The sequence below is a fragment of the Pteronotus mesoamericanus genome, unplaced genomic scaffold, assembly GCF_021234165.1.
Source record: "Pteronotus mesoamericanus isolate MK-2021 breed Mesoamerican mustached bat unplaced genomic scaffold, CSHL_Meso_final contig_20, whole genome shotgun sequence".
In the NCBI taxonomy this organism is placed as follows: Eukaryota; Metazoa; Chordata; class Mammalia; order Chiroptera; family Mormoopidae; genus Pteronotus; species Pteronotus mesoamericanus.
The window spans coordinates 100,864,892-100,888,562 of record NW_026555085.1 but is presented as its reverse complement, the minus strand read 5'-3'; the positions used below and the strand labels follow the sequence as shown (position 1 = coordinate 100,888,562).

The 23,671-nt window shown below is 39.0% G+C and overlaps 1 protein-coding gene across 4 annotated transcripts; it reads right to left on the bottom strand.

Annotated features, from left to right (window-relative positions):
- Positions 1–528: 528 nt before the first annotated feature.
- Positions 529–23,435, bottom strand: WTAP (WT1 associated protein). Of its 4 annotated transcripts, XM_054570182.1 has the most exons (9): positions 23,255–23,311; positions 21,410–21,545; positions 18,394–18,431; positions 15,181–15,236; positions 12,557–12,615; positions 11,175–11,302; positions 7,921–8,099; positions 3,029–3,183; positions 529–1,797 (listed from the first exon to the last, which is right to left on the bottom strand). In XM_054570182.1, the coding sequence occupies exons 2-9, from the start codon at positions 21,420–21,422 to the stop codon at positions 1,214–1,216; spliced, it is 1,212 nt and encodes a 403-aa protein (XP_054426157.1). In that variant the 5' UTR covers positions 21,423–21,545; positions 23,255–23,311; the 3' UTR covers positions 529–1,213. The 4 variants fall into 4 exon arrangements, with proteins under 4 accessions (XP_054426157.1, XP_054426159.1, XP_054426158.1 ...); XM_054570184.1 differs by lacking the exon at positions 21,410–21,545 and having other exon boundaries at positions 23,255–23,435; XM_054570183.1 differs by lacking the exons at positions 21,410–21,545; positions 23,255–23,311 and adding an exon at positions 22,965–23,138.
- Between the last annotated feature and the right edge of the window lie 236 nt (positions 23,436–23,671).

The window sequence follows — 23,671 nt, the reverse complement described above, 5'->3', positions numbered from 1 at the left end:
ATAACTAAGTCGATATTGTTTATGATAACAAAGCAAACTTTGAATCTTACATCTTAAAAACATTTTCTCCTTCCTTGTTAACACCCTGCAGCCTTCCTATGTAACATTAGCAGACATGTTAATAGTATAAATCAGTAAGTAGCATTTGGCTAATATGTGAAGACAAATATCATTGACTACAAAGATACCCTAATTACCTGAAATCATTTCACAAAAAACAAAGCCTGCTTTTCAATGAAAACCTAACAAAGGTTGACTATTATCTTCTTTATACTTTCCTGTATTTTTGAATATAACATTTACAAATCAGGGAAAAAAATTTAAAGTGTAGTCCTAAACTCCAAGTTTGTTTTGCAAAACAAGGCCTAATTTTTTTTTTAAATTCAGTGCACAATCAAAATTGATGCATGGACTTAACTTTTCACCTTTGTGGTATGATACTGAAGAATGAGTAGAAATTAAGCAACTCAATGAAAATAAATAACAAGTGCTAAACACACACAAAAACAAAACAACTAATGCAGGAGTTACAATAAAAATCTTTATTTAGGTTTGGTCAGTACAGGTACGATATACTGGAGTCACAGAGCAATATGCATTAACAGGGTACAACAGTTCATAAAAACTGAGTAACTATGCACACAAATTTCTTAAACATTCAGGCACCTAAAGAGAAAATGCACAGATGTGTGGTGGAAAAAACTGTATCTAACACTGAAACTACTATAGGACTCCATCAACAAGTCCAACTTTTAGTGATAAAACTACGGTACTGGGCAAACTCGGCAGTCATAATCCCACATCTACGCTAACAAGTCTGAGTGGTGCAGAGGATAGTAACAGCATGAGTAAGAAGAATGCCCTGACACAGCACGGGTTCTAGAGAGACACAGATTTATACAGACGTCATCGTGTTATACTTTAAGGAAAGATTTCCATTTACAACTTCACATTAACTCATATAAAAATAACCTGACCCTACACAAAATGTCCTTTTAGCAACAAAGTAATTAACTGTTACAATTTCCAAAGTGGCAGAGGTATTGAAGCAAAGGGAAAAAAAAAAGAAAAAAAACAAAAAAACAAAAAAACAAAACAAAAACCACACACACCCACCAAAAAAGGCAAATTGTGACAAAAGTATGCGTTAATTTTTTCCATAGTAACCTCTCCCAAATTAAATGATACTGTATAAAAGTCTGCTGGAAAAATATTACAAAACTGAACCCTGTACATTTACACTTGAGTCCAAGCCATTCTGAACGTGGCGGGAACCCGCAGTTCGGTTACCTTTCCCACTCACTGTTTTCTCCTCTTGAGGGTCATGATTGGAGTCTGTGTCATTTGAGTGGTGTGTGAGAGAGTTTTCACTGCCCGTGGGAGAGTCTACACTTTCATACCCCGCACTGAGTTGGTTTACGTAACTACTCCCTCCTCTGCCAGTTCTCTCCTCTGAGCTGCTGGAGGCCTTATTACCATTCCCTGGAGAAGGAGGAAAGCCATCTTCCGTCGGGTCCCCCTCCCTGTGAAATCCAGACCCAGACGTCCTCTGCCGGGAAGAACTGCCATTACTTGGTCCGTTGGCCAGCCGGCTGCAGTCTTTCGCTGGGGCCTCCACTGGCCCTACAGGCTCGGAGGGCGTAGTCCTGCTGGTGCTTGGGGCGGGGGCTTGGGACTGCTGCTGCTGGTACTGAGCCAGCTGCTGGCGTGTCTCCTTCAGTTGCTGCTGAAGAACTAGAATGGTGCTCTGCATACCCTCAACTTCTTCGTCAAGTTGAATGATGAAGTCATTCAGCTCTGTGCAAAGGAGAGTCAGACCTACTTTAATATCTCTTATAGCATCTTTTAAAAGACTTCTTACTGCCTGCCACAAAGCCAGGCGGTCAATATTTCAGCAAACACACACAATTCTAAGATTGACTTGAAACTAGCCATGCAAGAATGAGCTTGTTTGTGACGGGAAGACAGATGGTTAAAATAAATATATTAAAGCAACTAAATTTGAATTGATTCGAACTATCTAGCCATGACAACTGATACAGCCCTCAAAATCTGCTTCCCATTGGTCTGACCCATGGGCCCACGTGACTGTTCCTCTCACACATCCTCTTAGCCAGTGGCTGTTCTCAGCTCCACAGCAGGTGTTGCCCCTGGAGAGTAGCGCGGTCCTCTATGCTAACACCCCAAAGAGGCTTAGGTCGCAGCCAAGGAACTATTCTACATCCCCCCACCCAAAAAAACACCCAGAGAAAACAACTTAAGAAGTGATAGAATACAAACTTCCATTAAGTCCTAAAAGCCTTTTGGGGAAAAAAAGAAGTCCTCACTACTATACAAAATGTCCTATTCACTATGTTTACAAAGTGTAAGAGGTAAGAACTATCACCTTGAAGAGATTATTTTAAAGATACATTTGGCTACTGATCTTTGCAATTAACTGTTAGATACAGTAATCCACAATTCAATTTTCTTTGCTATGAACCTTCCTTATAAAGAGGAGAAAGAGCTACACTTGCACCCCCACCCCCACAAAAGAATGGTGGCTGACAAGTTTGGTTGGTCTTAGCAAACTTAAATATTATCATATTTGCTACATAGGACCTTCACATGTACAATCAATGATACACTTTTAGACCAATGCAAACAGTCAAACACCTCCAAACTTTACAATTAGAGAAACTGGTTAAAAGAAAATATTCTCCCATTTTAAGCACTGATTATAAATTGGTGTATCTATGTAATGCCTTACTAATAATATAACAGCTTTACTCTTTCACCAAATCCCACCCCTGAAAAACAAAAGCTTCTTATGAACTTCACTATCAACAATCAGGAGGGGGCGGGGCACTAAAATTAAGAAGCTTTGTTTGCTGACTTAACTAGAAATGTTTCATTCATAATTTTATAGAACCATTGGCCAGAGTAATGCACATATAGAACCTAACCTATAGTATCATACCTAGCAGTTTTGTAAAGCCAGTACAACATTAACCAAACTTTAAAAACAAAACAAACAAAAACCCCTTACCATCCTGACTGCTTTTAAGCTCCTCACTATATTTCTTCTGTAAAGCCAACTCTGCTTCAAGTTGTGCAATACGTCCCTGGGACAGCTGCCTTCCAAGCTCTTGATTCTCCTGGATAAGCATTCGACACTTCGCCATTAACTTTTTGCCTGTTTGGCTGCAAAGGAAAGAGCCATCCATCACAAAATGAAGACAAAACGCTCCACAACCTTCTTCGCCTGCAAACGTTACAGCGACACAGGCCCCAGGCGCAGATCGTAGCCGTGTCACTGCAGGCGCCTCCCTTCGACCGACCGAGTCTCCTCCTCTGGGACACACCCACCTTCCGCGCTTCAGCGCGTTGCCAGTACCACAGTGAAGTGCACCCTGAACCAAAAGCGCCCTAATGGCCGCTTTTTATTGCTGTTATAGCAATAATTCTGAGATCTATTTTCATTTCAAATTATCATTTGAAATAAAAATAGGTCAGTTAATTAACACACACCTCAGACATACCAACAGTGACACTAAGGTACTTAGCTTTATGGAAAAGTTCTTGAAAAATTAAATGCAACATCACAAATGTACAATTCTTTCAAGTGCCTAATTTGTGAAAATCAGTACCTGTAAGTGACTGAGAGCACATTTATTGGCAGAATGGCATTTAATGGGAGGCCTCCTAACAAGGCGGTTCTCCCAAGAATGTTTATTGCATTAAGGGAGGTGTGCTCAGTAACTGTTTTCAAAGAAGCGTTTAAAAATAGAGCCTCGAGACTCTTTCTATTCACCAATCCCTCATTTAACTTCTTTATATACTTCAGAGCTATCTTAAATATGACATTAATTTTTTAAAAAATTTCATATTGATATGCAGTTAAGATTTTATTCATACTATAAAACATTATTCTTAGGACAAAAAAAGATTTGGATTACTTATCACAAATCCAAATATTTGCCAAATTGGGAGTGTCATACTTTCACAAATCAGTTTCCTAGTGCTAGTGCAACATACTACAGAACCCGCATGATGTATAGAGCAATGGCAAAAAGTGCAATCAAAAGCCCCGACAGTAGTCTCCCAATAAAACTTTATTGCTTTTCTTTAGCCTCAGCAATAAGAGAAATAATGACTTGTAAAGGGATGTGACTTGAGCATATAATTGTGAAGTTACCTTTCAGACTTTGGTAGAAAGTTTGATATTGTGACGGGGTTAAGTTCAGAATGACCTTGTTGGGTAAAACAATTTTTTGCTGACGCTTTCTAATTCTTCTTTTAGTGAGGTTTTTGCTTGCCCAATGTATTACTTCAGAATGCGTCTGATTCTATTAAGACTTAGAATGTTTAAAATGGGAACGTTTTGTAAACGATTCTCATTCTTTGACTCAGCATCGCAAGGCTCTTTTACTGACAGCACTTGTTCCGACCTAATATAACCCAAGCAAGGTTGTAATTAAGTCTATTTGGCAAACCTGTGTTGAAGTGCAACCTGGTCACTGCGGCTCACAAGAGCCTCAGGTGAAAGCCATGAGTCAGCCAGCCAGTGCGGGGCAAGGGTTTATTTTCTCCATGGCAACGTTCTTAGCTACTGCTCCTGTCTGTTGCTACCACTGGCTAGCTGCCACTTCCCTTGGCACCCTTAACCTTGCGCCTACGCTGAACCAGAGTTTAGAAGTCAAATGAGGAATTAAGAAATAGGACACACTTGTGTTTCTTCCTCCCACTTTACTGATTATGCTCCCACAATTTTATCTTACAAAGTATGTACCATCAGTGTTTTCCAACTAACCTGAAAAACTTTTATATAAATTTAATAAAGATTAAAAAAACTAAAATCAATGCATCAATTCATGACCTGACATATCTCATAAAGTAGCACAAACTCTAATGCAAAATGTTTCATTTATGAAGTTGTACCTTTTTATAAATAAATGCCTTGTCTAAGATAATCCTATGGTTTCTAAAATTTATGATCACTAAAACAAATCTTAACAAAACGCTGTTCTTTAAACATTTTGTAACTTTTATGTCATTTTACTAATTATGTCATGTAAAATTTGTGTTGTGCTCATTACATCACAAAAGCCTAAGAATTTAATTGTAACTGTCTCTTAAATGTTTTTTAACTACAAAAAACATCCAACCCATTCAAAATCAAATAACCCACGAAGAAAATACAATAAGGAATTTAGAGAAAAATTCATAAAAAAGATGGACACTGTGCATTGCTTTGTTTTCTAGGGCCTAGGGTGCCCTGGAGAGGTGCACACACAGTGGCCTCAGTGCTGTTCAAATGCAGAGCGACATCTGCCAAAATACTGAACCAGGCCCTTCTGAAACATACGCATTCTCACATGCATAAAATATTTTAACTAAAGTGGACAAAGTAATTCAGGGAATCTTTTAAAAATGAAAATAGGACAAAAACAAACCAACTCCACAACCCATTCTATTTGAATTATTCCAGGCATTGTATTGATTATGTACTATTTGTTTCAAATCAATGATGTATTTATAGTACCTGGAATACCCCGGCTTATAGCCTACTTTAAAAAAACAAGCAAAAAAATCTACGTATAGGTAATTAAAATACACCAAAACAACTGGAATATTATGTAACCTTTAAAAATGAAGCTAAATGGGGGGGGGGGGGAAGGTCCCAACGACAAAGTGGGAAACAAAAGCCAGGGCAGCAAGCCATCTGTATGTATGTTCACATTTGTTTAAAACCAATATATGCACAGAAATTGTCTTGATACCCAAGAAATGTTAACAGTGGTTATTGCTCCTGAAGAAGAACATGGGGAAAGGCAAGGTCACATCGAGGAGTGACTCTCACTTTTCGTCTTCACCTTTTTTCATGCTGTTTCAATTTTACTCATGATCGTGTATTATCTCATTAATTAAAAAAAATTTAACAGTAAGAATAAAAAAAACGTAGACCCTGAAGTGACTAGTTACCTAGATGCAAAGAACAGTGCTGGCTACATTGAGGTACATGTTAATTACACATTTTATATATTATTTCTTGACCTAGTAAAAATATTAAGGTCATTTCTACTATGATCTTAAATGGCATAAAACACGTACAAAAGCCTTAATGTGAGCACAATAAGCTAATTTTGAACAGATGTGGTTACTTACCCTCCAACCCCCACAAATAATGAGAATTTCAGAAGGGGATTTCTTGCTGCAAAGTCACACAAACCACTTATTCAGCCCACCCTCTGCCCCACAATCAGTTCCCTAAAGCATAAACATACATGATACTTACAATTGATTTGAATGATTAAGAGAGAACTTAAGTCACCCTTGTTAAAACTGCACTTAAACGTTGGGACAATCTGGAACATTTATCTTCCACTCATCTTAGACTCCATTATCACCAAGAGAAAATTCGAATTGGTGACTTATAGAATGATCTGAAGAAAAAAATTCACCTCCAGGACTGGATGGAAGCATGAAGAAAATGCCTCATTTATCTAAATGATCAAATGAGTTTGCTAGAAATGATCACTATACCTTTTTTTTTTTTTTTCAAGTCACAAAAGGTCTCACTTAGGCCAGCCCACAGTTCCAATACATAATTTCCCCAGTCTTCTGGCAGGCACCCTGTGAAGCTGTCCCACATTAATTTCTACTTCAATATCCTGGGACAAGGCGTCAAAAAGTAACAAGTGTCAAGTCTCCTTGTCTTTTATGATGCCAGCTGGAAAACAGAGGCACGGCCTTTTCCTTTCCTTTGAAGAGCACAGCAACAATTTTTCCAAAATCAATCTGCTCTCCACAGCGCCCCCCAAATCAAAATGTTAAGAGTACAACAAAATCATCATAGTATTCCTTGAACTTAAAAAAAAAAAAAAAACAACTATTTCAAGGCACATTTAATTTAATATCAAGAGTGTGATACAAAAGGCCCAAGTACAATGAAGGAACACATTCCCCCATTAACACCAATGACAATGCTCTTTCAACATGTGCCTACTGAATGGAATGGGGATTTAATAAATTTCACTACTAAAAAAATAACGCAGTGAGTCTCATCACAGCCAATATCCTTATACAATCTAGTTGTGAAATGAATGTTTATAATGCTTCAAACAGTTTAAACCTGAAGTTTGATACCACACCTTCATGTTTGTACAGTCCTCAGTAAGTTTATCTACAGTATTAGCAACCATTCAAAGAACAAACCATTAATGAAAACCACATTGATTTAAGGCTCATTCTAGTAATATAGAGCCCCAAACTAAATGGTTAAATAATGAACTACTTGTACTGGTATCTATTATTTGATTCTCTTGTAACTATTAAGTTGTTTCTTAGCAAATAAACCCTTTAAAGGCAAAATTCACCTCATTGGAGTTTTGACCAAGAAGTTCAACGACATCACGAAGTCCACAGTCTTATTGGCAAAACTGATACACAGTGTCTCTAAGTCACTATGCTCAAGGTTAAGAGCGATGCATATTCCATTTTTACATTTTACTGGAATTTTACATGTTCAATTCATGATTTTAAATCTCTAGGTTTTCATTCCTTCAAACTGTCTGAAGACACAGTGTGCCACAGACTTAAGACTTCTGTTTCTCCCTCTATTTTCTTCAAACAGAAACATTTCTCAAGTGTCTACATGTTCTAGAAGGGGGATTTTTCGGAGGTGGCCACTTCTTCGGATTAGTCCGACGCCATCAGGCCTCTGAAGCAGGGGGAGGGGGAAGAGAAAAAAGCTGAAACACAAGGTTCATCTGGTAAGTTTTACATTAACCATTACAAGCTGGATAGGATAAGAATGTGGCTTTTTTGGCTCAAAAAGTCTGAGTCTTGGTGTGGAAACGAGTGCGTGGCTGTCCCACCACCGCTTTCTCGCAGTGGGACTGTCAGGGAAGTCTTGACTGGGGAGTATGATTTGTTTACCTATCAGGCGTAAACTTCCAGGCACTCAGTTCATTTTGGGCTTGTTCCAGTTTGTCTTTAGTCTGTTCCAGTTCACCTTTCATTTTTAGGAAAAACAAGTTGATTGCGGGGTCCACCATTGTTGATCTCAGTTGGGCGACACTGGGCTGCTGGACTTGCTTGAGGTACTGGATTTGAGTCTGTGCAAAGCAAAGGGAGCAATTACCACCGTATCAAAGGAAACAGACGTAAGAAAGGGGGTAAAAATCCCTTTCACTAGCTGGATTCACTAACTTGTTTATTAAAACCCACCCCCTTTGATCTTAAAATCCTCTAGATCAAGTAAAAATGATAAACAATTAGTTAAGGTTATCCAGTAGGAATTAAGGCCATTTGAGTGCATTTCCATATCTGGAAACTTTAAGTAGAGAGGCAATATCTTACTTTGCAACAGAAATAGTACAAAAAAAAAATGTTATATTTATTAAAAATGCTAGCACTACTGGAAAAAAGCCCAGCTACACAACAGTGTGCCTTACTCATTCAAATGTATGCCTGTCAAAGTTACTCTATTTACAATACAGCCCCCCTAAAAATACACTAGGTGCAAGATTATAACTTAAAACACACATTTGCATTTCTAGATTTAGAAATATGTAGTATTTCTGTTTACATGAGTTGGCATTACTTTATAAACAGCATCTTATAAAACGGCATTATAAATAGCACCTTAAACCAGAGTAAGTTCTATGTTTCTTTTTCTCCTTCGGAGTAGAGTTGAATCATAGATTTGTAAAGCTGGATGGTGACTGACCTAGTCCTAACTGCTTATTTTTGAGAAATCAAATGAACCACTTGTTCAAGGACATAGTTAGTTCAGTGCCAGAACACGGACTAGAATTCTAGTTCTCGAGCCTCTGACTCCCAGTCTAGGGCTTTCTCCACCATACCAGAGCTCCTCTACTTACATATGAAACCTTCAATTTCGACTTCAGCTGTACTATTTACTAGCACGTTAAAAATACCTTTCTAAAATATGAAATAGAGTTTAGTAGCATTAAATGCATCGCTCTCTTCATACACAAAGAAGAGATGGTTCAAGATCCTGCTACGCACTAAGGCTTAAATAGGATTTGGTTAACATTTCATAAGTAGCTGATTTCTATCATAAATTTATTAAGAGCTAGAAATATACTGAATGGAATATACTTATCATTCCACTGAGCAAACACACTAATTTTTACTTAGCTTAAGGGCAATATTTTTAAGGTAACCTATTTTATTATTGTTTTTTTTTAGAGGTGGGAAGGGAGGGAGATAGAGAGGGAGAGAAACACCAATGTGCGGTTCCCTCTCGCACACCTCCTACCAGGGACCCGGCTCCCAAACCAGGCATGTGCCCTAGACTGGGAATCGAACCATCAACTCTTTGGTTCACAGGCCAGCACTCAATCCACTGAGCCACACCAGCCAGGGCTAAGGTAATCCATTTTAAACAAAAAAAGTGTAACTGCTTCTTCAATGTAAGGCCAGTTGCCAAGACAATTTAACAGGAATAACGCATGTCATATGGTATATGCCACATACTATTATCACTAAAGAAAACAGTGCCTCTCCAACACTGACACAGTCATGATGTGGCTGGAAAAGGTTTCTAGTTCAGATAATCTTAAAATCTAGGCTGAGAAAACACAACAGGGCATCAACAGAGGCTTTGATCAGGCATGGTATGATCAGAACGCCAGTGCCTACAGGCTAGCTGAAGAACCACAGGGGTGGGTCAGTAGCATACTGTCTAAAGCAAGCGGTGAGAAGCACCTGAATGAGGACATCAGAAGGAGGACTTAAGAAGAGAGAGTTCAAGACACACTAGTGTTAGGAGGTGTTACCGCAGAACCACCCATCCCCACTCTATCTGCCAGGTGTCAGCACTTGGAAGGTAAGATTCATCCTTTTCATGTACAAGCATCCAGCACAATCCCATGTAAACAGGGAGAACCAAAACTATTCCACGAATGAATGGCAGACTCTAGAATCCTAAATATCAGGAAAAGGAGGAAAGAATAAAATGGTTTTGAGACTGGGCACCTGAGGTGCACTGCCCACTCCATTAGACATGAAAATCACAAGAGAAAAAAATTGTGTTGGAGAGGTGGGGTGGGGTTGGTGTTGCAGAGAGAAAAACAGTAACACTGAATATACTGGCGAGACTTCTTGGAATCACTAGCCAAAGGTGAGGATGGTTAATAGTTGTAAATACAGAAAGTGAAGACATATGAGTACTGAGAAAAAGAAAAATTTATTAACACATTAGTGACCTTAGAGAAAAAAAAATCAGGAGTGAAGATGCAAACAAAGGAAAAAAAAGTTGTGAGAAGGTAGAGAAAATGACAAAGGCTACTGTTTTCCTAAGTGACAGGTGAGTCATTTTAAAAAAGTGAAACGAGGGATTAGAGACTTTTGTGGAAACGTGGGCAACCTCTGCACAAGAAGTGAAAGAATTATGACTGAGCCTTAAAGGACATTTTACCGATGTGAGAAGAACTAGGAATTGAACGGGGCCTCATACATGAGTCCCCAGGGACCAGGATATTGCCTGTATGTTAGATTTTAATACTTATGTATCAAATGAATGGAGATTCCACAGAAGACTTCAAGAGAGGTTCAGATTTTAAAATTAGAAACAACAGGAACAGAGCTTCCTGTCTTTAGTATAAGATATATAAAAACACTAAATTAAAAAAAAAATGGGGCTAAGCTATTGAAGACAGCATAAAATTGAATCTAAATTCAAACAGAGCTAAACCATCAAACATGTCTACATTTTAGATCTATGTAGATATGGCAAAAGGTACTAATGAAAACTGTAATAATTAAAAAGGAAACGTGGTACAAGTTGCTGGTACTAAGAAAAATAGCTTTTCACACCGAAGGGGAAAGAGCACAGAGGAGAAACGAATCAGATGGTTTACACAGGAAAGAGCAACTGCTCCTGACCCCCTCAGATACCTCATTCTCATAAATCGTGGAGATTTCAGGGGATCACTTATAGCTATGACTTCTTGGTCATACAAAATATATTCTAAATCCAATGATGAGAGGCTATCTACCAAAATTTTACATTTAGCTATTTACAGCTCAAAGCACATCTACCTTAACAAAATGTGCATTTATAATTAGTATGAAGTATACTGAATTAGCTGAGTACTGATTAGCACATAATGGGGACTAAACACAAACTCCTCAAAAAGAGGTAAAACATTTGAAATACTTACAGTACACTCTTGCATCTCTTGCTCCTTGGTTGCTAGTCGCATTACAAGGATGTTTTCCCTGCGTGCAGACTCTTGCTGTTGTTGCTTTAGTTTTTCTTCCGACTCCCTTAAGCCAGTTACATCATTCGCTGATGATTAAAAGAAAAAGTTTCAGAACATTATGAAATACAATTTCAAAATCAAACTGAATTAACCAAAAGAAAGTTCTAATTGCCTTTGTCAAGGATAATAAAAACCAGGATAAAAAAGTTCATCAAGTCTTTAGTTCCTATCCTAACTACTTTTAGAACAAGGAAATTTGTTCCTAAGCACAAGTGCCCTTTTAGGAAGTAGTGGCGTTATAGCGGTCCAAAGCCACCTAACTAATACTAGATGGAGTTAGGCTGTCACAGTCTAATCTGTTCCAACAGAACACAGGAAATTTCATTACTTTCATCTGTTCATGTTAGACAGTATTCAGAGTCTTTGTTAGTATTACTTTTTAACCTATTAAATATAATAAACATGCCAGTAACTGCCTGGGCAATTATTACTTTTTCATAATTTTCATAACATCTATGGATTATAATATAGTTATATAATAATTGAAATTTTAAGGTGTTAACATTTATGGGCTTAAAAACTATATTGGCTTTTAAACTTGCAAATAGTACATTATTCTCAGTGAAAAGTGAGACTATAATGGTTTGGAATTAGCCCTGACTGGTGTGGCTAGTGGGCTGGGTATCGTCCCTCAACCTGAAAGGTCGCTGGTTCTATTCCTGGTCAGGGTACATACCTGGGTTGTGGGCCAGGTCCCCGGATGGGGGTGCGCGAGAGGCAACAGATCTATGTTTCTCTCTCACAATGATGTTTCTATCCTTTTCTTTCTCCCTCCCTTCCTTCCCCTCTCTCTAAAAATAAATAAATGAAATCTTTAAAAAAATGGTTTGAAATTACAAACCTTACTGGTATTTTTTAGCAGATTTTGAAAAATCTGTAAAAATATAGCCATATCCTATTGTTACAATTTAAGTCTAGGCTAATAACTCATGCTTTAATTCCAATTCCTCTGTGGAATGGTTAAGGGACAAACGAAGGAAAGTTATGAGCAGCTGTGACTCTCCCTACCTGTGCCCTCTCAGAACCTTCTTCATATTTCTGCTGAAACAGTCAGGCCATCATGTAATTACTGCGTGCTAGTCCCCCCAGCGCCTGGGCACTCCCCAAGAAGAGACATCACATCCCATGCATCTATCTCCTAGCCCCCAAACAGCAACTGCACACAGTTCTTTAATATTTACATAAAAATGACATTTGCTTAGCAAAACCAATTATCCTTCATGTCTCTAACAATCCACAAGATCTTCATAAGGTCTTTGGGAAGTAAAACTCAGACTTACAGTTCAAATCTGTGTACTTGCCCTCCAAAGCTTGTACATATGCTTCGTACTGTTTCCATCTAGTACAAAAATAAATTCATGTTAGTTGTTAAACTGAAACTGCTTTATTAACTAGAAAGATCACATCTATAAACTTATGAACGAAACATCGAGAATTCCACTGCACGATTTTTAAGGTCTCTTCCATTTTGAGATAATTATAAATCTAGTTTAACCAGTCACTTCATTATTCCCTTTCAACTTATAGAAGCCATGTAAATGGAATACAGAGAAAAGTGTTTTCTCCTGAGAACATACCAACTGTGCTTCTCTGGGTCAGATCACACACCATGCAGGACTCTGTGCCATTCAGCACAACACCTGGATAATGGAAGCTGAATAAAGCACCTACTCCTACTTTCAGACATGCTGTCCACCTCAAAAGCAAGGCATATAAAAAGTATGCCTTGTTATAAGGGACTGATGGTTCTTTATCTTGGCTTTTTTTGAAAATACCATGTGACCCCCTCAAAATACTTATTTTTTGCCTGTAAAAAAAAAAAGGGAAAAAGAATAAACTATTTTTCAAGACTATTTTTAAAGCCGTATCTAATTGGCAGAAACAACTTGCGTAAATGTTATGTACTGTCACAGTATGAGGAGACTTTTCCTCCTTGTAATATTCCTCTACCCCCAAAACATAGGCTATATTAGCTGCTCTTGCAATTACTGCATAGAAACAACAAAGCTTTCCCCAATCTTATGCTCAATCAGCTACTGCAGAGTGAACTACCCTGAATGCCATTATCTTGCTTACTGAAGAACTGGGTTTTCAAGCTGCTCTTCAGTTGCAGCTAATCACAACTTAATTTTAGGAAACCCTTTTCTACTCTTAAAACTCTGACAGGCCTGCTACAGATTATTACAACCCAACAAACAAAAAATAATTCTTAATACCAAGCTCATCTACTGTCCACATGAAGACTACTATTCAGCCAAGAGCATGCTTATTTCTACAGTCCCAACAACCTAGGACACAGAGTGCATTCAATGTTTGGGGGTGAATAAAGGTCTTTTGCGGAGGCTGTATAAGAACTATTTGTTTTAGAGCATTAGAAAAATATAAAAGTTCAACAAAAACATCCTTATCCAAAAGCCAAAAAGCATAGACTAAATAAGTTGTAGCTGATTTAAAATCGTCAAGAGAATTAATGAGGAAAAACTCACTTAAAAATCATAAATGAGAATTCCCTAAAAAAAAAAAGTTAACCTGACCTCAAGAATATACATTGCTCATAATTTTAAAACCTTAAAGGTAACAAAATTATAAATCGCTACTATGATTTTTATTAAGATTATAGTATTGATCACCCCTCCCCCCGACACACACAGTTAAATCAACAATAAAGACTGCACATAATAACCAGAGCAATTACCTAAGAAAAGATTAAAGGCAAGGGCTGTCTCATATCAGAGGTTCAAAGAGAACAGGTAAGTGGTAGTATATCATAAGCAAGTGCCACCTTCAGCAGGAGGTGACAGGAGCATTTTAGAATACTAAAGATACAAAATTTATGTGGAGGAAAATAAAGGTACGTAATGGGAAAACTGTCCTGTACATGAGATTACGGCGTAGAAAGATGCAGAGCAAGTCCCCAGTAGAGGAAGTAGATGAGGGTTGGAAGTTATCAGACCTGAGGCAATGAGAGAACAAGTCATCTGTGTTTATCTTATAAAAGAACTCATTTCTCCCCAACTTCCAGCCCGTTAAATTTATTTAGTTCTTCAATTAAAAATTCCGTGAAATTTCTGGAGAAAAAAGTTCAATGACACTGAAAAATAATTCATTTTATTTTTACCTAAAAATGGCATGTAAAAACTTTACCAATCATAGTAATTAAATGCAGAAAGAATATATTTAAATTATAAAACACAAAGCACATGATCCCTTGTTTGGATTTCTTGCATTTAAAAAATGAATACTGTAATGCTGCACTTGACAGTATGCTTCTGCAAGACATTTATCAGATAGCCACAGAATTCAGAGCTGCAAGTATATGTTTAAAGTAATTTAATGAGACTTCTTTAACTTACGAGTGAGCAAATGAAAGATATAAAGAGTTAAATGAACTGACGAAGGTCATTTATGAGAAAGAATAATTTGCCTTCATCAGTTTATGTTATTTCTTCCATAACTAAACACATAGCCTTTAAGGCTCCACCTTTTATCACAGCAAATAGAAAAGGAAGAAATAACTCCATTAAACCAAGACTATGTATTTGTTAAACTGAAAGCAGAATCTTTCCCTGCAGCAAGTTATACTTTTCAATGTAAAATTCTGAATTATTTTCTCTTAGCTAGAAAAAAATTCAGGTTACCTATTTAAAAAAAAATCAGCTTACCAATTGCCTAGGAGTTACCCAACCTAGTGCTTTAGATCTTTAAAGTGTTAGGCTTTCCCTCAATGTTTATGTAAGAAACAGGGCATATAAGATACATTCCGAAAGTACATTAAATGATTTGAAGATGTAGTCACATTAAAAATAAAAGAACAAGTGACATACAGATAAAAACTTTATAGTACAGAGTTACGATATAATGTTCTATAGAATATTATTTATATTTTCAGAAAAGAACATTGTACCTTAAAATTAACTCATCTCGTGCCATAACTTTGAAGTCTGTCTCACTCAGTCGAACCTATAAAGAGAATCAAAATATGAACAGAATGCTCTTCCTAAAAATTTTAAATATTATCTACCACCGGCACTTACGCTCTTCATACTTTATGAAGACAGGATCATAACTTCTGTCTCTCAATTGCTGGTTTCCATCAGGCATCCCTTTAATTACTGAAGACACACAAAGCCCCCCGCCGAAGTTCTGTGCTGGCACATCTCCTGAGTCTGAGACTTAAATGGGTCAGTACGCACTATATAAACTTAAAAAAAAAAATTCCTCATTTTTATTGGAAAGCAGCTTTTTAAAAGGTGAACTACTTGTTATCTTTAAAATGAGCATCACTAATTAGGGAAATGCAAATTAAAACCCCAATGAGTAATTATTATATACCTATTTGAATGGCTAAATAAAAAATAGTGGTAACAATACCAAATGGTAGGTGAAGATGCAAAACTTCCATACATTGCTGGTGAGAACGTAAAATGGTATGCCTGCTCTGGAAAATGGTTTTGTGGTTTCTTTTAAAAGTAAAAATGGATGTGCCAGACAAATCAGCAGCTGCACTCTTAAGCCCGCACGCCAAAGAAATGAACATTGTCACACAGAAACTTGTACATGAATGTACAGCTTTATTTATAACAGCCCAAATTAGAAAACTACCGAAACTTCAACAGGTAAAAGGTTAAACTATGACACACCCACACCATGGGATACTAAGAAACAGACTAGTGACTAGACTAGCAATATACCCAACAACTTGGATAAACCACAAGGAAAATTATATTGAGTGGGGAAAAAAAAAGTCTCAAAAGGATATATATACTGCAAGGCTGCATTTTCTATAACACTTGTAAGGTCACATAATTATAAATATGGAAAACTGATTAAAGCCTGCCAGGTGTAGGGACGGAGGGGGAATGGCGCAGGGAGGCTTGCGACGATGGTTCGGTTAACTGTTTAGCTTGCTGTGATGGCGGCCACACTAACCCATGTGAGAAAACCTAGGGACACGCAGAAACGCACACACCCTGTGCGCATAACCGGTGGTACCAGAGTGAGCTCTGGGGCAAGTTCCTGAGTCTGACGTTATGTAAGGTGCCTGATGGTTATGCAAGATGTCAATGGTGAGAGCACGCAGGGCCGCTCCGCACTTTTCTCTGCAGCTCTCTGTAAATCGGTAATTATTTCAAAATAAAGTTTTAAAAAATGGGCATAACAGTCTGACTTGTAAGTTGAGAAATATTGTTTTCTCTATACCAAACGAAGATTGTAGAGGTGAGGTACCTCTCTCACTCTAGTGTGAAATTATGGTTATATTATAGTTTCCCTTATAAGACACACTTATCTCACTTGTTCATTTAATAGTCACTAGTTAGCAAGCACATACCCTGCTTTCCCAATTGAATGATAAATTGCTTAGAAATTGTTACTTCTTTTAAAAAAATAAATAAAATGAGTATGATGTATTAGGCACACATTTGACTTTGTGCCAAGCAAGCTAACACCTAGAACCTGAAGCCCCATCTCCACTACTTCTTTTCCTGTTTTTTATTGAATTTATTGGGGTGACACTAGTTAATTACACAGATTGGAGGTACACACCCCACAACACGTCGCCTGTACTCCCTCCTGTTTATCGCCCCAGGTGCAGTCTCCTTCCATTACCATTTCCCCTCCGACGCCCCCCTCCAGCACCCCCATCACTGTTGTTAATGGCTTTTTTTTTGGCTCAACTACCCTACCTTCCCCAGTCCCCACCCCCCATAGCTGTCGGCCTGCTCTCTCTCTAGCCTGTCTCTATTTTGCTTGTTAGTTCATTTTGTTCATTAGATTCCACACATAAGTAAAATCATATGGTACTTGTCTTTCTCTAACTGGCCTACTTCCTTTAGCATAATGCTCTCCAGGTCCATCCATGTTGTCCTGAAGGGTGAAGTTTCCTTGTCTTTTACAGCCAAGTAGCATTCCATTGTGTAAATGTCCACTAGTTATTTTATCTGCTAGTCTCCTAATGGATACTTGGGCTGCTTCCATATCTTGGGTATTGTACACAACGTTGCAATGGACAGGAGTGCATATAATTCTTTCGAATTAGTGTTTCAGGTTTCTTTGGATAAATTCCCAGAAGTGGAATTGCTGGGTCATAAAGGCAGTTCCTTTTCTAGTTTTTTGAGGTAATTCCCTATTGTTTTCATAGTGGCTGCACCATCTGCATTCCCACCAACAGTGCAAATGTTCCCTTTTCGCCACATCCTCACCAGCAAATGTTTGTTGATTTACTGACGGTAGCCATTCAGACAGGTGTGAGGTGATACTTCATTGTGATCTGCACTCGCATCTCCCTGATAATTAGCGCAGTCGTGCATCTTTGCCTATGTCTGCTTGGCCATCTGCATGTCCTCTTTGCAGAAGTATCTATTCGGGTCTTTTGCCCACTTTTAAATTGGGTTTTTTTGGGGTGTTGAGTTTTATAAGTTCTTTATAAATTTTGGATATTAACCTCTTATCAGATATATCAGCAAATATGTTCTCCAATTCAGTGGGTTTTCTTTTCACTTTGTTGGTTTCCTTTGCTGTGCAAAAACTTTTTAGTTTGATGTAGTCCCATTTGTTTATTTTTTTCTTTTGTTTCCCTTGCCCCAGGAGATAAATCAGAAAAAATACTGCTACAAGAAATGCTTGAGATTTTACTGCCTATGTTACTTGCGTGTGTTAATAGTGACTAAACTGAACTAAGGGACACAGAACAGGGTAATATGAGACCAGAGAAAAAGGTAGAATCTAATAACTAAACAGCTGTTACCCCTCCTTTTTTTTTTGAAAAACAGAAAAATACTTTTACATTATAATCAAAGGAATTTAAATTAGGAAAAAAGAAAGTAAGTACCTTATTGGAACCTGTGAAATAATCTTTTCTGACATTACTTGTATAATTTTTGTATAATAAAGGCTAAGAGTAGAGCATGGGGAAAGCATCGTAACAAAATTTTCCAAAAGTCTGAAAATATTCTAAAAATACACTGCATATAATATACAATGCTAGTACATTATGCATCCACAACGCTATTGTTGTCATAGGCAAGGGAGTGAACAATAAACAAACAATCCAGAAAAGTCCTTTCAACTCTTTTGTTTTTTTTTTTAAAAAGCTTAAAAACTGCTGGAAAAAACTCACCTTTTTGGGAAGAGGTTCCTCGTTGGTCATCTTGAATCCTAGGAAAAGGGACAGAGATTAGATTCAGTCTGTTTTTTTCCACTGAAGATTTTTTTCCCGTTGAACAAAAAAAATACTGGCCTTTTGAAACCAATGTATTAGTGAATTCAATCATAACCAAATCATTAGGGTTTCTTTTTTAATTTAAATAAATCTTTTGTATCAGAATAGTTTTCGATTTACTAAACAGCAACAAAGATATTATAGGGTTCCATATACTCCACACTCAGTTTCTCCTTTTTTAACATCTTACATCAATATTACTATTACTATTGTTATTAACTTATTTTTTAAATTCTTTTGTAAAAAAGTTCATCATTCTTTTTTGACGTTGCTATAAAGGATTGAGAGAAGTAATTGTTCGATGCATTCTTACACCTGCCCTAGGAAAGACAAGCCTTACAAAGGGGACAGCTTCATGCTGCGGTCCAACCCTGACCTCCTGGTATCCTAGGCATCTTGCCGAAATGATACAGAAGGGTACCATAGCTGCTCAAAATTGTAGTTATAAGACTTAAGTATTATGGATGCTATTTAATATAGACTAAATATTAAATTCCAGTTAATAAACTAGCATATGTTTCTACAATCTGACACTTTCCCCAAGTCTGTCTATTCTCTTAATAGTTATTCAACTTATTCCACTAAAAAAAAATTAACTGCAAGCTTAATTAGCAATAAGTAGGCTAAACTCTTTGTTAAAAGACATTTAAAGGACCGAGACACACAAAAAGAAGTTCTGATAGCCCTGCTTTTCCAGAATAGGGTGACAAACTGAAAATATTGGGTTGGCCAAAAAGTCCATTAACATTTTTTCCGTACGATGCTCTAGTAGTGCTTACCTGTCTTTAACTTCATTTGAAACAATTTTGTTAGATTGTAATGTGACAGCAGTCATAGTGTGCATTTAAAAAAACTTATCAAAATTCGTGAATTTTCGTGCAGCCACTGTAATATTGAAGATGGGAGAATATACTCAATGTTTTTGGCATATTATGTTTTGTTATTTCAAAAAAGGTTAAAACACAACTGAAACACAAAAAAAGATTGCTGGGGGAGAGTGGTATAAGGGGACTAAATGATAATGGAAAGAATAAATACATTAAAGATTAAATTTTTTAAAAATGCAAAAACAGATCAGTGTAGTATATGGAGATGGTGCTATGAAAGTGGAAGTGGTCTTGGTACTACTGACATTTTGGCCAAATAATTCTGTGCTGTGGGGCTGTCTTATGCATTGGAAGATGTTTAGCAGTACCCCTGTCCTCTCCCCACTAGAAGCCAGTAGCAGAAGATAACTGACATACTCAAAATATCCAAATCAATCAAGTTATTGGTGAAAATGAAAATTGTGTCTTATTTTATGGGGGAAAAAACCGTATGGACTTTTTGGCTAACCCAATAAAAAAGGCAACATAACCTCTGAGCCTCAGTTGCCCCATCTCAAAAAGGACTACGGCCACCAAGGCTCAAAATTATTGTGCTCTTTTTGAAGATAAATGTTAGATTTTGGCATGGTGACTGGCACAGAATAAGCATTTAATTAGTAGTTTCCTTCTCCCCATCAAAACAAAACAAAACAAAAAAACACCCAAAGACCCCCAATTACTATTTCTCAAAAAACTTACGGGATAATTGACAGGTTGAGGATAAGTTTTTAAGTGCAAAATTCTTGGTGACCTCTAATTTTTAGAATTCTAAACAGTGAGTTATTTTAATTTCTAATGCTGGTTTATGTTCTCTTTTCTTTTAAAAAGTTTGATGTTGGGTAGATTTTAATAACATACTGCTTGGAGAATATTTATATTTTCTTTACAATAGTAAATTTCTAATCTTGCAATGTAAGTCAACGATAAATACATGTTTTTTTTGTATAAATCTTTGCATTTCGTATGTCAATTATCACAGTCACAGACCACTGCACCTGTAACTTGGGAATTCTAAGCATCAGAATTTAGAAAGAAACTCCTGTCTTATCTTTAGCTGATAAAAAGTCAATCTTTTCTTGAGTCCATGATATTGCATAATAGTTACATGAGCAGTCTGGTAAAGGCAAATTAGAACAGGTTTAAAATTTGAAAGCATCAACATACAATTATTTAGTTAAAACAGAACCTGTTCTCAATTTTGACTTCCACATTGCACAAATGTGCTAGGAAATTTATTATTTCCCAAGGCAATTTTTTCGGGGCACGACTGACAGCACAATAAACCAACTAAAGTCAATTCTAGAGTCATAAAGAAAATGAACACTCCAGGTCCTTATTACAATCTATTCTTGTATCAGAAAAATGAAATGACTGAAATATCGTTTGGAGTTGAACCTTCAAGGAAAAAAATGAATATATGTTAAATGTTCTGAGCCACTTTGAAAGTTAGTCCCGATTTTCCAGATGATGAAATGACAAAAGTTGGTAACTAATGAAGATGGATAATTCTTCCACTCTCCCATCCAGAATAATGATCAAGCAGCTTATAGCTAGCTAAAGTAGAGAATGCAGAAAATGAAAATTTAAAACCCCTCAAAATTGGACAATTTGGTTACCTTTTGGCACATTTAAGAAAATGGTTAAACATGATTTTAAAATTATGTAATGGTTTCAACTATTTAGTGGCCAATTGAAAAGACAATAAATCTCAAGTTTAGAATGTCAGGGGCATCCTCCACTCCTGAGGCCTTAATATTGAAAAACAGCTTATGATGGAGAGGCTCAGTGTGGGCTGGCTGGGTGCCTAGCATCCCAGATCCCAGTACTTCCCTAGCTCTTAGCATGATGATCTAAGTTATGCAACTCAGTTCTCTCTACGCTGAGAGGCAAGCACCAGCCAACACAACTTCAGCAGGAAAGCATGTAGCTGGTTGAAACTCATAACTTAACACAACAAATTACTAATCTGACCTTGCACTAGCCTTGGCACTGTAGTAGGAAGGGCACTAGTTAGGAGTGGGAAGACCACCTTTTCCTGGCTCTTGTACCTTTCTCAGTCATGTGATTCTGAGCAAGTCACTAAACTCTCTGGGCTACAGTCTCCAAATCAGCAAAACGGGGACACCAGTTTTGTCTGCCTCATGAAGTGCTGCAAATCTCAATGCTTGGAGTGTCATAGAAGTGCTATACAAAAAGGAAAAAAAAAAAAAAAAGGATTTTCACATAAAAGATTTTAATGTGCATTTAGGAAAAATTCCCATCACCTACATTTTCAAGAGAGAACATTTATTTATAACATTGAATTCTGGCCTGATGCACCACCTTAATAGCCAATATAATATTATGGGAATATTAAAGTCTTCTGTCTGATAAACAGTAACAGAAAATTAGGAGTCATAAAAGAGGGACATAATACTGTCTAGGTCTTGTTTCGCTAAATGACCCACCAACATAAAATTTTTAAGAGCAAGAAGAAAATTTTTTCCAACAGCTACATAATATACAGCTAATGAAAATGATCAAGACGGTTACTAAGTGTACAGGGTGAGGCAAAACCTACAGGTGAGTGCGCTAAAATGTTTATTCTTGTATTACTATTTATTGTTATTTTTCATACAAGCAACTGTAAACCTTTTATCCAACCCTGTGTTTCTAAGGGGAGTCCACAGTATATACATGCAAGACTAAAAGGGACTTTGAAAAACGGTAATGTACTCTACAAACATAATTATTACAACTCTCACATCCGCATCACAGGGCTGCGGTGACAAAGCTGACTTCCAATGATCTTCCAGCAATGGAATTAGCGAAATTCTAAGACAAGGAAAACTGGATGGACAATTCATGACTGTAATGGATTGCTCATGGAAATCCTTTGCTGCCTCGCGCAAAAGAATCGCCTTTTACTACAAACAGGGGTTATTCAGGGTTTTTAACAGTCTTTCGGGATCCAACATCCAACTGATTTTACCAAAACAAGAACTTGGACTTGTGTCCTCCACGCACACACACACAAAAAGAAAAAGAAAAAAAGAAAAGGAAAAAAATAATTCAACTAACAGCCTCACAAGGACCCAAGGTGAGACTTTCAATTTTCACGAAAATCTGGAAGTAATTCAATAGAGAATCACCTTTTAACTCAGAATGCACCGATCATTTAAAAATGGAAGTCTACAGGAGGACGCAGCTGCAGCGACAACCTACTGCGCGATGGGAAATCTGGTGAACGCTCGCTGCTTCCCTCCCCTCGCCGCCCTCCTCTGCACCGCCAGCCCCGGGATCCGGCCAGGGGGTGGGAGGGGGCGACACCGAGGCGGGGACTGGACGCGCACCGAGGGGGCGGGCTCCCGGCCTCGCCGGTCCGCGGGAGCGCCCACCTCACCCCGGGCCCAGGGGACGAAGAAAGGAGGTAAAATGGCCTCGAGGCGGCGGAAGCGTCCCCGCAGGCGGGAAGGCGGCGCGGCTAACGGGAGGCCGGCGGGCCCGGGAGCTCGGAGTCGCCCGCCGGGCTCTGAGCACCCCTTCCCGGGCCAGGGCGGCCGCGCTTCAGCCCTCGGGACCCAGATATCCTCGCGGCCGCTCCCGCCGGCGGCTCGCACCTACCTCTCCAGACAGAGGTCGCGCCGGCGCCGCCTAGTCACATAGGCCGAGGCCGCGCTGCCCGATCGCCGCCGAGGCCGCCCGATCACGGTAGCCACGGCCCCCGCGCTCCCCTTTATTTGCGGGTCTCGCCGCCACAAAATGGCGCTGAGGGAGGAAGCGAGGCCTCGCCGCCCCACCCCCTTCCCGCTCCTCCCGCCGCCCCGCCCCGCCTGCCGCCCTGCCCCGGCCCAAAAGCGCCGCCACCCGCTCACTCCCGCCCTTTCTTGTTCGCGTCCCGCCCACTCATCGACCTGTCGCCTCGCGACGCGGCCGCAACCACCCGGCCGCCGCCGGGCCCCGCCGCGGGGAGGAAGGGCGAATGGACGGCGCCCGACCGAGGCACTCTAGGAGCGAGGGAGGAGCTGCGCTCAGGTGGCACCCCCGCGGCCGCGGGAGCGCCGCAAGCTCCGCGGGGGCGGGGAGAGATGCGGCCCGCGGGGCGGGCTGGACCGCGGGGCGGGCTGGACCGCGGGGCCGGAGGTCAGCCGCAAGGCATCACGGGAAGGGCGGCGGGGTCGCGATCGGCGGCGTGGGGTGGACGCGCTCGCCGGGCCACCTGCGGCTGCGGCGCGGCCTCTGGCGGAGGAATCTGCGCCAAGGCGGCGCGTGATTGGACGGTCGCGTACAAAGTCCGTCTGTGGTGCTTCCGCGCGGTGGCCGGCCAGTGC